At 55.6% G+C, this 13,152-nt stretch overlaps 1 protein-coding gene across 2 annotated transcripts in view; it reads right to left on the bottom strand.

The window, feature by feature from the left end:
- The window catches only part of AGRN (agrin), a 132,408-nt gene extending 120,124 nt beyond the window's left edge, over positions 1-12,284 (bottom strand). For both annotated transcript variants that reach the window (XM_054222521.1, XM_054222523.1), the window contains exons 1-2: positions 12,057-12,284; positions 3,164-3,425 (exon numbers count right to left, since the gene is read on the bottom strand). In XM_054222521.1, coding sequence (XP_054078496.1) covers positions 3,164-3,425; positions 12,057-12,242 — 448 coding nt within the window. In that variant the 5' untranslated portion in view covers positions 12,243-12,284. The remainder of the gene's footprint in view (positions 1-3,163; positions 3,426-12,056) is intronic.
- Between the last annotated feature and the right edge of the window lie 868 nt (positions 12,285-13,152).

Here is a 13,152-nt window from a genome sequence, read left to right as displayed (position 1 = left end):
CTGGAGCGACAGGAGATGAAGATACTCAAAACATTCATGTTTTTCCACTCAGCTGCCACCATTCTTCCCATTCTTTCTGCAAAAGCACTCAAAGGTTTGTTTTTTAAACTTAAAGTGCAGCAAGAGAGCAGCGTTCTGGGCAGCTTTGCTTTGAACCCTCCTGTGGGGAGCTGATGGGAAACAAGTCCTGGAGCTAAATTCTCAGACTCGAGAGCTCAGAAATGCTTCCCAGGGTGACAGGAGCAGGTTCTCATGCCTGGTTTTGCATCGCCTCCCAGAAGGGACTTTCACAGACCTCGGGAGAGGCCTGAGCTTTGGGTAGAGCTCAAGGGAAACCAAGGTTTTGGGGGTCAGTGTGTTCCGTGCTCACTACGGCAAACCTGCTAGCACCCAGCGCGTAGGATACTCACGCAACGACCGGGTTTCCAAGACGCAGGAAGAAGAAAAGCCAGTCCACTGGATATGACAAGCAAGGTGGGTTTATCAAGGCAAGCGAAACAGCTGCCAAGTCAGGGGATACCAAAATAAGAACCGCTGCATCTCCCCCGAGCAACGCTCTTTGACCTACTCAAAATATAGTAACTCAAGGTTGCCTTGGTTTTTGTCATTTCTCAGTGACACAGTCCGAAAAGGGCTCCTCCAGTTTGGAGAAATCAGCTCCACCACAGATGGCAAGCTGTCCGCAGGCTGTTTTCCAGCCCGCTCCAGTCCCCACTCTCCCAGCACCAGCCCAGTGGCCCTGAGCCACCAGCCAGGCTGCCAGCCCACCTCTGCATGCCAACAGCATCCCCGAGAGCTGCCGGGAAGAGGGGCGTAATTAGTTAAAGCAAGCTATATATACGAAGCAAGCTATTCAACAAGTGTTCTTCAGAGAAGAGGGGAGTCCCAGAAAGAACCATCCGCCACCTGGCATCAGGAAAGGTTAACATCACAGGGAGGAAAGGTAAACCCACCTATAACTGCACGGACCTGGAATTTAAGCACACAGGAGGGAGAGAGTGAGTTTGGACATGCCCAGCTTTGGCACCTCCGATTCTCTTGCACAACAGCATGGGAGCAACACCAAGCAAGTCTTTCCTACCGTCCAGCATCAGAGGACATGCCTACGGACACACGCATCCACCTACTGCTGGGTGCACACAGGCGCTTCCCACCTCTCCCCTCCTGGGACAGGACACCGGTACGGCTGTAGGGTATAGCGCACTGGGAATGACAGTCCCGTCACCACCCTGGCCCTCTGCAAAAGCTGTCCCAAGCTGGGACACGTCCCCGACCGCAGCAGGTCCCAGCCCAGCTCACCAAACCCAGGCAGCCCTGACACAGCAGGGGCTGTAACGAGCGTTACACCAACACAACACAGTTTTGAATCTTCCCCCACAAAAGGCAAAAGCAGGAATGGGTCCCGGTGACAAATCCTACATGGAATCTACAGCATTAGGAGGAAGACTTCATCTCTCATCACCTCCCAGGGGCCTTGAGGGACAACATCCTTCCCGACAAAGGGGAACCATGTAGCTCTGCCACCCCAGCTCACACCCAGTGTCTGCAAAACGAGCAGGCTAAAGAACGCAGCCAACGAGGTGAAGACAGAATTCTTCCCAATGTTTGCTCAGGTTTAACAGAACCAACCACACACACACTCTTCTTTCTCCTCCCTCCCTCTCCACTCGGTGCAAGGAAGGAGCAGGACTGATACCATTCAAGTGCAAGACGGAATATAGGCAGAATATCTCCAGTGTCCCACCCTTTTACAGAAACCACTCGAGACGGGTGCCTCTTGTGAGCCACTTGGCTGAACCAGCTCTCTCCCAGCCCGAGACTTCGGTCATTTACCCCGTCAGCATTCACAGCTGGAAAAAGGGGGTTATGGCCTCTCCTCTGCACGTCCAAGGGGGAGGAGGGAGCCAATCTGCATGTTTATTTGTTGTCTGCGCAGAATTCCTGCATTCCTTCCCTTGTTTACTCATCTGCTCTCAGGACACACTCAGACCCCAGCCAAGGGCTTTTGGGGCACCGCGTTCCCCTACGAGCTCGGAGCTCTCGCTGGAACACAGGACAAGCACAAGGCGGGAAGAGAGAAGCGAGCAAACGGGCAATCACAGAAGGATGTTTTCAAGGTGGTTGGGCCACAAGTAGAAGAAGTATCAATGCTTCTCTCCATAGACGCGCATCTCCACACCTGGAGGTCTAAGACCTTAGTAAAGAGGACATATGGACTGTCTTCCCCCTCAGCCCTTCCCAACAGCTCTGTTGTTGCACCCACAGCAGCGCTAGTAACTCAGCCACCCTCTTTGGCAGGGGGATGCCAGCGCTCCTCACATTGTCCCACGGACAACTACAGGTCAACCCACAGCCCCTGCGCTGAGCATCAGTGCGATGCACGAACCTCCATGGGCACAGCACAACCCACCTCATCTGAGCTCTTCTGGGAGCAGACACAGAGGCTCCAGAGAGGTTAAGGTGCAAGGGCTTCACCAGGACAATACAGAAGCACAGCTCGTACCCCCCAAAAATCACTTAGCTCTTTGGGTTGGTTCTGATTCAGTTGTACCTCGGAGAAGCAACCTTCACCCCCAAGCAGAACTCAGCTGGCTTCTTGGATCCCGGCAGGAGTCCACGAGGCTGACTTCGCAAGTGAGGAAGCTAGGTGTGACTACCAGGAAGGACAGGCCTTCACCACAGCATTAACCCATTAACTTAATTAGCTCTAAACCTACAGGAAAATCTAACTCAGGTGTGTAAGGAGTCTAAATTCCCTGGTAAGTGCCTGCCACACACTTGTGTCAGGACAGGACTTGCCACGGGGATGCTCCCAACCACACAAGGCTCATTGCAGAGGGGACTGAGAACCTGCATCAAATCTGGGGCACAAAATAACATAAAATACCTTCACTTGGCCGTAATCACTGCCTTTGACAACAAGGTCAATGCCAGGCACTGTCCCCGTGACAAGCGAGTCCACAGAGCAGTATGACTCTACCCTGGACACGCGTAGAACGGCAGGATTGATCCGCCCCATCACCAGCGAGACCGTTTGCTGATCAATCATTTACAAGCCAAGCGCACAAGGTGGCCAACAGAGCCAGGGCTTGGCCACTGCTGCATCGGGGCGCTCAGAGCACCCCCGGGGAAAGCCAGGCACCCTCGCGCCATCCAGCCTCACCTTCCACGCAGTGCTCCACCTCCTCCAGGTTGCGCAGCGTTATCCGCATGAGGCTGGAGTTCAGCATCAGCTCGTTGCGGTGCGCCGGCCACATGTACTGAGGGGCCGGGTTGACGAAGAAAATCCGCGTGTCCCCAGTCGAGACTTGGTTGTCGCAGATTAACGGGTCCCCGAAGCCACCGATAACCACCTTGTTCCCACCATCCAAGAGGATCTCGTGAGTGACGATGTCTTTGCCTTTCAGGTAACGCCAGACTCTCACCTTGAACGAGAGGGAGAAAAGAGCACATGAGACCATTTCGCAGCCACAGACCGGCACCTTCTGGCCCAGTTAGGTTTTTGTCATGTTGTCACCAGATGCACCGGAGTGGCTCAGGCTGGCAAAGCCGTCCAGCTGAGCTAATTCCATTAGCCATTCCTCTAAAAGCACAAAGTGTGTGGGCAACAGACTAAAGCGCATACTCCTCTTTCTGCCAAAGCTGCACCCAGCTCTCCACCCGTCAGTGCTCCTGGCAGCCTCATGTCGCGAGGGGTCCCTCAGCCACACAGGTTCTCCAGCAAGGGACAGAGTCCTCTTTGCATGGTGACACACCACCCTTGGCGCTGAGACCCAGGATTTGCTTTCCCTTCCCACTTCTCTTCCCTTGGAAGCAGGCTCCGGGCTCAGCCGAAGCCAAGCGTGCCACCAGCCCAGTCGTTGCTGTTTGAGCCTCAAGATGAAGGGTTGCCCCACGCCAAACCCTACCACGAGCTGCCTTGAATCACTTCCCCGGAGGCCCATGAAACCAAAACATCCTTCTCCTTCCTCTTCTCTCATCACCAACCCTGGGGAGGGCTTGCCTTCCCCACCCCGAGTGCAAACATGGGGCTGGAAGAGGATAGCGATGCCCCTTTCCTTTCTTCCTGCAAGAGCAATCCTAGAATGGTTTAGCTCGGAAGGGACCTTAAAGATCCTCTAGTTCTCCAGCTAAGCTGCCACTTCCCAGCAAACACTGGAGGGCCACCAGTAGGCATGGCTGCTAGCCAGAAGCCAGCCTCCTGCACGGCACAGAAGAGCCCAGCAGGGCCAGCAAGGTGGTGGGTCCCACGGGAGAGCGGGGCAGAAGCAACCAGGCAGAGGTAGGGTGGGAAGAGGGGCGAGCAGAGCCCGGCCGCCTCTGCGACACGGCTCAACTCCGACCAGAAGCCTCTGCCGCTGTCTTGCCTTTGCTGTACACGACCAGTAAAGCCAAGGATGAGCTCATCAACCTTTTCCCTCATATTATTCTAACCTTTAGGCCCACAACAAGCCATTTCAGTCACAAGATGACCGGCTGCAGCAGGGAATGCTGCGCTCCGACAAGGGACACCGCACATAGCCAGGGGAAGCTGGCAGACACTCAACCAGGAAAATAATTTATATTTTAAAAACCATAAACCATAACTGACCTGGTCCTGCCCACGATTAATAATGAATTCAAATTCATAGCAGGAGATCCACCTCTGGTTCCCAATGCTTGGACAGGAGTGAGAGCCGACTCACCTGCACCGACCCTTTCCACATACATGAGCTGGAAGCCCGATGTCCGCAGACACTGGCCACAGGGCGAGGGACACGAGTCCAGCCCCACCAGGGCAGCAGACAAACCTCAGCCTTGCCAGAGGAACCCTCTTCTGCCCCCAGCCACCATCATTCAAGGTGACAGGCTCCAGCTGGTCCAGTTCTCCCACAGGCACCCCGACTCGCAACAAAATCTCGGTGGTGAAATGTATCAAAGGAGGAAAAAAAGAAAAAAAAAAAAAACCACACTTCTAAATAAAAACAAAAAAAATTAAATAAGCTTTGAAGGGAACGGTAAATGGCTGGAAGTCCCCAACCGGGGTAGGCGAGCAGTGTCCATCCATGGGAGAGACTCTGAACAGCGGCACAGGAGCCTTAAAAGAGGGGCAGGAGGAGGTAAGTGGGGTGGGTTAATTAAAAAAGGGAGTCTTCTGGCTCCGACAAGGCACTGGTACCTTGAGAAGATGAAAGGCCGAGCAGATACACTCCACATAGAATTCTCAAAGGCAACTTCAGTTCCTATAAACGACTCAAGAAAACCTCCGTGGATTTGCTAAAATACAGGGCAGGATTTGGCAGGAGGAGCCCGATTTCCCTTTACTCATCCAAACTTCATGAAGAAAAATAAACCCTGGTCGCAAGAGCGAGTGCCGCTCTGTCCCCAACTGCTGCCAGCGGTTCTAGAGCAGCGCCCTGCACCTCGCTGCTGGCTCGTCCCCTGGCCCAAAAATGGCGAGAGATCTGCACAGACCACAAGCCGTCCTCCCTCCGGAGCCACGCTTTCCGCCCCGAAGAGAGGGACACCCGCACAGGAGGGAAGCGGCAGCCCTAAAATGACACTTCAGCGCACGCGGGACACCAGAGACGTGTCCCCATCCGCTCCCGATGGGTAAGGAATCCTCCCGCCGCTGCTGCCATCCTGTCGCGGGGGAAACGGGACAGGGAGCCGAGTCGGCGAGTTGTGTGTAATGGGAACAGCTCATCAGAGCGCTGCCTGAGGTTTCGGCTCCAAGCGAGGGCGGGCTCCCTAGCCAAGGGTATTGCCGTGACCGCAGGCATCCCAGGGCTGGCATGCTCAGAGCGTGCTTTATCATGCTCTCTGCCAGCAACTCCCCTCCTACCGCCCCGCAGAGCGCGTTCACCTGCATTCTCCAGCTGTCTCCGGGGCCCAGAGAGCACTTCAGCACACCCTGCCCAGCGCCAAAGCACCTGGGGAGGGGGCGGCTCAGAGATAAGGGGGCTCTCGAGCCCCCCTCCGGAACAGGCACGCACGTAGGTCCTTTCAGAGCGCAATTCCAAAGGGAACGCAAGGGGCAGAGGAAGGATGCTCGGACACGTGCGGCAGACAGGTCTCTCCCGACCTTTGGGGACACGGGGGTGGCAGGGAGGCAGCGAGTCGTTGGCACTGCAGCTTCTGTGCTTGACACAGGGGTTGGGGGGGAGGGGGACTTGTTGCAGGTGAGGAGGTAAGCACAGAGCAGATGTTATCCCGCTCCAGAATGAACCATTTTTATAGATAGCCGCAACTGCGGCTCGCTGGCCTCTGCCTTGCACGGCCCTTCAAGTGCATCGTGTTCCCCTCCAGGCTTCTTTGAGGCCATCCAGACAGACTCTTTGCCAAATACCCCCATCCCATTACTCAGTGACTACGGAAGACACACACCAAGATCTGACGCTGCGAAGTTCACATAAGAGGGTAAAAACACATCAGGGGCTAGGGGGGAATGCAAGTCTCGTGACCTTTAATCAACCTTGTGACTTTCAAAGCCCTAGCTCCAGAATTTCAGGGGTGAGAGCTCAGCACCGCCTCAGTCCTCAGCAAGAGGTTTCAAGGTCCACGATGATCTTGAGCTGAATGCTCCACACGCTGTCCCTACCGCGACTAGGAGCAGGCAGCTACAGGTGCCGGGGCAAGGGAACGGGGCCATTCCCACCGCCACAGGAGCCAGCAAGCTGGGGCAAGACCCTCCTGCTCACTGTTGGAGACCAGCACAAAATTCACCTGTCAGCAGAAAAAGGGAATGAATTTAGTGTTGCTTGTACTCCACAGGTGCGACTGAAGGTTAAGAACAAAGTTTAGGAGTGCATTTTATTCTCAAATCACATCTTCTCCTTAAGGTGTACTATTTGCCAGCCTCGGAGAAGGACTCTGGACTTGATGGGTCTCAGCTCCCATCCAGCCCAGCAGCTCCCGTCATCCCAATAGCAGCCACCGTATCTCACCGAGGTGAGCCCCGTTCTCCTGCGTACCTGAGATCCAAAACCACCCCAGGTGTAAAAACCACCGTGACAGCTCCTCTTGGGAAGCCGCACATGCCCTACCTGCCCCAAGACATTGTACTCACATGCTCGCACCCTCTTCCAGCATGAAGGGGGAGTCACCTCCCCTTGGGCCAGCACTACACAATGCCACAGCAACCAAAAGACAAGCAATAACTTATCCACGGGCTACCATCCCTCCCCACACAGTCCAAGTCCAAGCTGCTGGGGAGGGGTAAGGGCCATGAAGATGATCCGAGGGCTGGAGCCCCTCTGCTGTGAGGACAGGCTGAGAGAGTTGGGGGGGTTCAGCCTGGAGAAGAGAAGGCCCCGGGGAGACCTTAGAGCCCCTTCCAGTCCCTGAAGGGGGCCTACAAGAAAGCTGGGGAGGGGCTGTTTGCAAGGGCAGGTAGCCATAGGACGAGGGGCAATGGTTTAAACTAGAGCAGGGCAGGTTTAGATGAGACATCAGGAAGAAGTTCTTTACACTGAGGGTGGTGAGACACTGGCCCAGGTTGCCCAGAGAGGTGGGGGAGGCCCCATCCCTGGAGACATTCAAGGCCAGGCTGGATGAGGCTCTGAGCGACCTGATCTAGTTACAGATGTCCCTGCTGACTGCAGGGGGGTGGGACGAGATGGCCTTTAGAGGTCCCTTCCAACCCAACACATTCTATGATGGGCAGAGAAAGCAAAGCCTTCAGAGCCTATTCCAGCCCGAGAAGAAGGCTGCTGAGTTGTACACAGCCCTGTCACCAGGAGCTCTTCTCTCTCGAGAGGTGGCACTCAACCAGCAAACAGAGGGAGCTTCAGATGGCAAGGAAGGGTAGCTGTGACAGGCAGCTTTTCCCTTGTGATCTGACGGAAATCGCGGTGTTGACACGGAGACATCTGCTCCGCCATGTGCCAGCGGTGCCACCCGAGGCAGCAGCCCCCCCCTTCCAAAGAGCCACCTGCGAAGGTGGCACCCCAGGTGAGCCCAGGGTGCGAAGGAGCACAGCTTGCACGGCTTCAGCCCAAGCTTCCCCCAGCCAGCACCAGCTGTTTTCTCCAGTGTCTCGCAGCACCTCAACTCCCTGGGGTTGTGCTTCTCCCCACAGTCAAGTCCAGACACCTTCCCGCAGCCCCACCAGCTCCACCTCCGCTTCCTTCGGCGGCGGCCTGCGGGGCAGGCGCTCCATGCGAGGTGTGCAAGCAACCAGGGCAAAAAAAAAAAAAAAAATACATGCACCCAGGAATACAAAGGAGACAAAAGAGGGAAAAAAAAAAATAAAATAGGAGAGCCAGGCAGAGAACACAGCCTGAGGCTTGCGCTGAAAGGTGGCAGTCGGGCATTTTCACAGCTAGGTCTAAGGGGGAAGAAAGGCTAAAGCCTACCCTCTCTTCTGAAGCAGATGGTAATTTGAGTTAATTAGCATGGCTGTTCTAGTCATACACCTCAGAGCCAGGCCACAGCATTCACAAGCAACATCAGAGTCCACCAGCTTTCTCCCCACCCTTATCCTCCATAATGAATGGATGTGAAGGCACCAAAGACCAAGCAATTACCTGTAGGGCATCCCATTCATCATCACACACAATTAAGACTTTGTCACCGGTGACTCACCGGCTACATCAAGGATTGGGGAAGAAAAGGGAGAGAGAGAAAAAAAAAAAATGATTAGGCTGGAACCAAGTTCCAAGAGGTCCCTTCCCTATAGCAGACTCACTCTTTTGCCAGCGAGCCCATAAAATACTGGATTAAGGCTGTTTTACAAGACTCCTGGCAGCTACAGGGAGGCAGAGCGAGAACAGCGAAGACTTTATCTAAGCAGATCCTTGCAAGGGTATATTTTAAGCGCAGTACAAAACCCCCAAAAAGTAAAAGGATTTTCCAATATGCCATGGGGGCAATCCCATGGTAGGGAATGGGACCACCTGTACAGGCACGTGCAGTGCCCGCGAATTCCTGCCAGGAAGACGCTTTGAGAAGTCTCAGGCTTGGTCTTGTAAAGAAAGATGAGAAGTTAGAGCGCAGTCTCCTCGGGAGGAGAGCTGTCACTCTGGACAGAAGTAAAAAAGGTCACCCCGAGCATCGGCTCTGCCCGTAGCTTCACACACAGCTCTGCCAAACCCTTCCCTCCCCACCGCACGCTGTCCCTCTCCCCTCGCCGGTCACTCTCTGTCCCTTTCCCTGGCAGGAGCCAGCAGAGCACCAAACCCACCTCCCCCAGCAACTTCCACATCCAGCCCTGCCTGGAGAACGGCCGCCGTTATCCCCCAAAAGAGGGGCTCTATTGTCTGGAACAGGATCCACATCCTCTACACCACTTCCTATAGCACATATAGAACCTGTATGTGTCCTATAAATAGATGTTCCCTTCGTAAATACCAGGTCAGACCAGAATAAGGCACGCCAGAGGACTCCGAAGCAGGAAGGGACAATGCCAGGCTGTAGACAGGATGAAGTTTGGGAAGAGGAGCCAGCCCAGCACCCCGGTTCCCCCCTCAAACCCCTCGGTGAAGCAGCACACCTCAGCCAGTTTCAATTTCGGGAGTTCTCTCAGCCTGTTCTTCCTTATTATTCATCTCCTCCAGCAGCAAGCGAAGGGCTGGTGGCTATTTACAGGTGTTTATCTAACATTAACTTTGCATTTCTTCTGCGTTGCAATGTGCTTATCTTCATCTATCAAAGGCTTCGGCTGGGAGGGTTTGGAGTGTAACTAGGAAGAACAATACGCTAAGGCAGCGCTGGCGGAGAGTCAGGTGCCCGCTCCCTCGCAGACCACCCAGTGCCGATAACGCTCGCGATTTCGGGTGTGGGTTCTAGGGAACTCCTACCGCACAACCCGGCCCTTGCCTTTCCTCTTCAGATAAAGAAGAGCCGGACAAGAGATAACGGTGGTATTTGTAGGCAACCCCAGGGCCTGGTTACTGGAATACGACAGCGAGGAAGCGGACGGTGAAGTTTTCTCACCAGTTAAGCAGCGAGATCCCTTCTGAGAGGGCACCCGAGTCGGTGCGAGGCCAGCAGGAGCCAGCAGGCTCGGGTTTAATGCCCCAAACTACCCTTTTGGAATCTGGGCGCTTGGTAAAAAAAAAAAAAAAAAGAAAAAAACCAAACCACACCACAAAATAAACCAAAATGCAAGTATGTATAACCCAGCGTTAGCAGAATTTCAATACTTTGAGAGATCTTAGAGCGAAACAGGCCAACAGCTGCCACAAAGCTACGCATTTGCGAGTCGTGAGCACTACGCCCCGCTAAGTCACAGTTGGGAGAGATTTATCTGCTTTCAGGTCCTTAAGACACTCCAAGTCCCGTTTCAAAGCTTTTCTTCCCTGCAAACACACGATGAACATACCATAAAAAAAAATTTAGAAAGAAGAGACTGATGCGGAGGTAAAAGGACCGAAGAACCGCGGTTCTAAGAAAACTGCTAAATGTCACAGCGTAAGCCGGGAGAGCCAGCAGCGCTGCCACAATGGGATGGGATGGGATGGGATGGGCATTTCCATCCAGGGTAGGAGAGGTGGTGTTTTTTTCTCCTTTCACTTTCTTTTACAGGACTCTAGGACTGGAAAGGTATCTTAGGGCCAGGTTCCGGCCTTCAGGTGCTGTTATGAAACTAAACCAAAAACCCAGAGTTAACTCCCCAGTGAGCAGCACGAGCCTTCTCCGCAGCATCGCACGGGATAGCTCAGGGAGAGCCGGGCCAAAGACTCCCTTCCCAAGCCGAGCAATGCAAACTGCATTTCAAATAAAGCCACCCACCGCCTGCGGACCGGGTTCCTCCCCACACCTGGCTCCCTAGCTGCTCTTCCTCGGACCCCACGGCACCCTCTCAAAGGCAGAGCTGCTGAGCAAGCAGGTTTTTCCCATCGCATCCCAGAGTCTTGCTCCGATGCAGCAAGACGAAGCCTGGGTTTTATGCTAGCCGGACGCTGTGCTGCGTGTCCGCAAAGAGACCCGTTTCTCAGCTGAGCATTTCTGCCTCGTCACTAGCCTTCCTGGACCACCTCCTGCCTCCTCACATGGCAACCCTTGCCCTGGCATCAGGTGGCCCGCATCCATTCGGCCATATGCGCCCCAAGCTGCCGCAGGACACCGGCTGCTCGCAGCAGCTTATTAGTTTTCTAGATAGCACCCAGGATGTGCCAGACACTTTGCAAACATACGGTCTCTGCGCTAGCCTGGAGGGTCCGTGATTTAATTTACAAGAGCAGGGTACAGATTGTACCACGCAGCATCGCATGGGGCAGAGCGGTGGGAGCCAGCGGGAAGCAGGGAGGCACCAGCTGGGCAGACAGAAGCTTTTTAACTAGTTTATTGGGCTGAGAGATGCTCCAGAAGAAGAGGGCATGGTATAAAGTAAACCTTCCTCTGCACCGGCAGACCTCTCCCACCAACGCGCTGCTGCACATCACCCCAGGCCCTGCTTAGCAGGAACCACAGGCAGGAACCGCAGGACTTTTGAAGGATAGGAAGAAGAGGGGATGGGGAGAAGAGGAGAGGGGGGGGTGGGGGGGGTGGGGTGGGGTGGGGGGGGTTAAGAAAGAAAAAGCAATGTAGCAGCATGTCCACACAAGCGAGATTCCTGCCCCGGGAAGGGTTAAGCCATACAGCACGTTTTCTGACAACCAGGAGGATGGTATTTCAGGTTGCTCAGTACTTTACCGTCTCTCAGCTTAAGGGGGGGGGGGGGGGGGGGGGGAAGGAAAAAAAAACATAGCCAGAGGCCAGATTCGTAGTTAAACAATAGCTTGAGCTAGAGGAACTCAAGATGCTGCTAAAGTAAACAGGGAGCTACACGTAAAAAGCAGCAAGCGGCTCCCGACACCTTCCCCGGCAGCCCAAACCCTGCCCGAGCAGAAAGTTGGGAGTCAGCTCCGCGTGATGGAAAGGAGGGAAATGCCCATAAAAAGCAACCTTGAGAGATTCCCCCTCCACACAGCTGTGGGAGCTCTGGCGGGGAGAGACTCCGCAGGCTAAAAATACATAATTACACACCAAAGCTCCGGCGCATACAATAAAAACCACATGCGCCCGCCCGAGATAGGCGCCTGGTGGGGGCCGAAAGTTTCTCCCCCCCCCCCCCCCACCCATCCACCCCTTACCTTGCAGGAGTAGGTATGGTGGACGGGGTCCACGTTCATGATCTCCTCCACCGTGCCCGTCAACACCACGTTGGCCTCCTCCTCCCTCCGCTCCAGCTCCCGTTCGGGGCAGCTGGCCCCGCCGCCGCCCAGCGCTAGCCCCAAAAGGGCTAACAACGCCCGGGCCACCGCCGCTCGTCCCCCCATAGCCCCGGCCGGCCGCGGCGGGTTCGGCTCGGCTCGGCTCGGCCCGGCCCACCCCCCCCACCCACCCTTCCCCGGGCAACCCCGACGGAGCGGGCAGACAAAAGCGAGCCCGCTCGCAGGCAGGGCTGGCGCAGAGAGAAGGGCTACTTTTGTTCGAGGAGGTGAAAAGGAGGAAAGAAAGAGAGGGAGGAGAGGGGAGGGGAGAGCAGGGGAGGGGAGAAGGAAGAAAATCCCAAGAGGAGGAGGAGGAGGAGGAGGAGGAGATATCTCTCCCCCGAAGCCGCGGCCGGGGAGAAGCGCTCGGTCCTCTGCTTTGCCCCCGTAAGAAAGCCCGCAGATTTGCATGCAATCTGAATTGCTGATAAGGAGAGAGCGGGGGTAGGGTGGGGGGGGAGAGAGAGAGGGAGACAGAGGGAGAGAGAGAAGAGGGAGGGAGGCAGGCAGCCAGCCCTGCTGCCGGCTCTTATTGCAGCGCTGCCGCGGACGCCACCCCCAGGAAAGGGAGCCCGCATCAGGTTAATGGATAATCAGCGCGCCAACGTGAGGAGACTTTTAAAGGTGTAGGGGACCGGCGCCGAGCGGCAGCCTGCCTCCCCGCCGCCTCTGTGTCCCCCCCCCCCGCCCCGGCCCCTGTCCCCCACCCCTATGGATGCGCGGGGCTCCCCGGGGTGCGGATGCGGGAGGGGGTCGGAGCCCGGCGCTTCCCCGCATCCCTCCCTGCCATCCCCCAGCTCATGGCCGAGGTGCGGGGGGGGGGGGGGCTGCTCCCAGGGCTGCTCCCGTTTTTCCTACAGGAAAACTGAGGCCCGGGCTGGCCTTGCTCCGCAGAGCTCCCACGAGTAGTCCCTCCCGGGACAAAGTCACCCACGCCTGCTCCATCACCCACGCCTGCTCCATCACCATCTCTTGA

Source organism: Rissa tridactyla, chromosome 16 (assembly GCF_028500815.1).
Source record: "Rissa tridactyla isolate bRisTri1 chromosome 16, bRisTri1.patW.cur.20221130, whole genome shotgun sequence".
Classification (NCBI taxonomy): domain Eukaryota; kingdom Metazoa; phylum Chordata; class Aves; order Charadriiformes; family Laridae; genus Rissa; species Rissa tridactyla.
The sequence above is the reverse complement of the archived record's forward strand: the minus strand, read 5'-3'. Positions and strand labels throughout refer to the sequence as shown.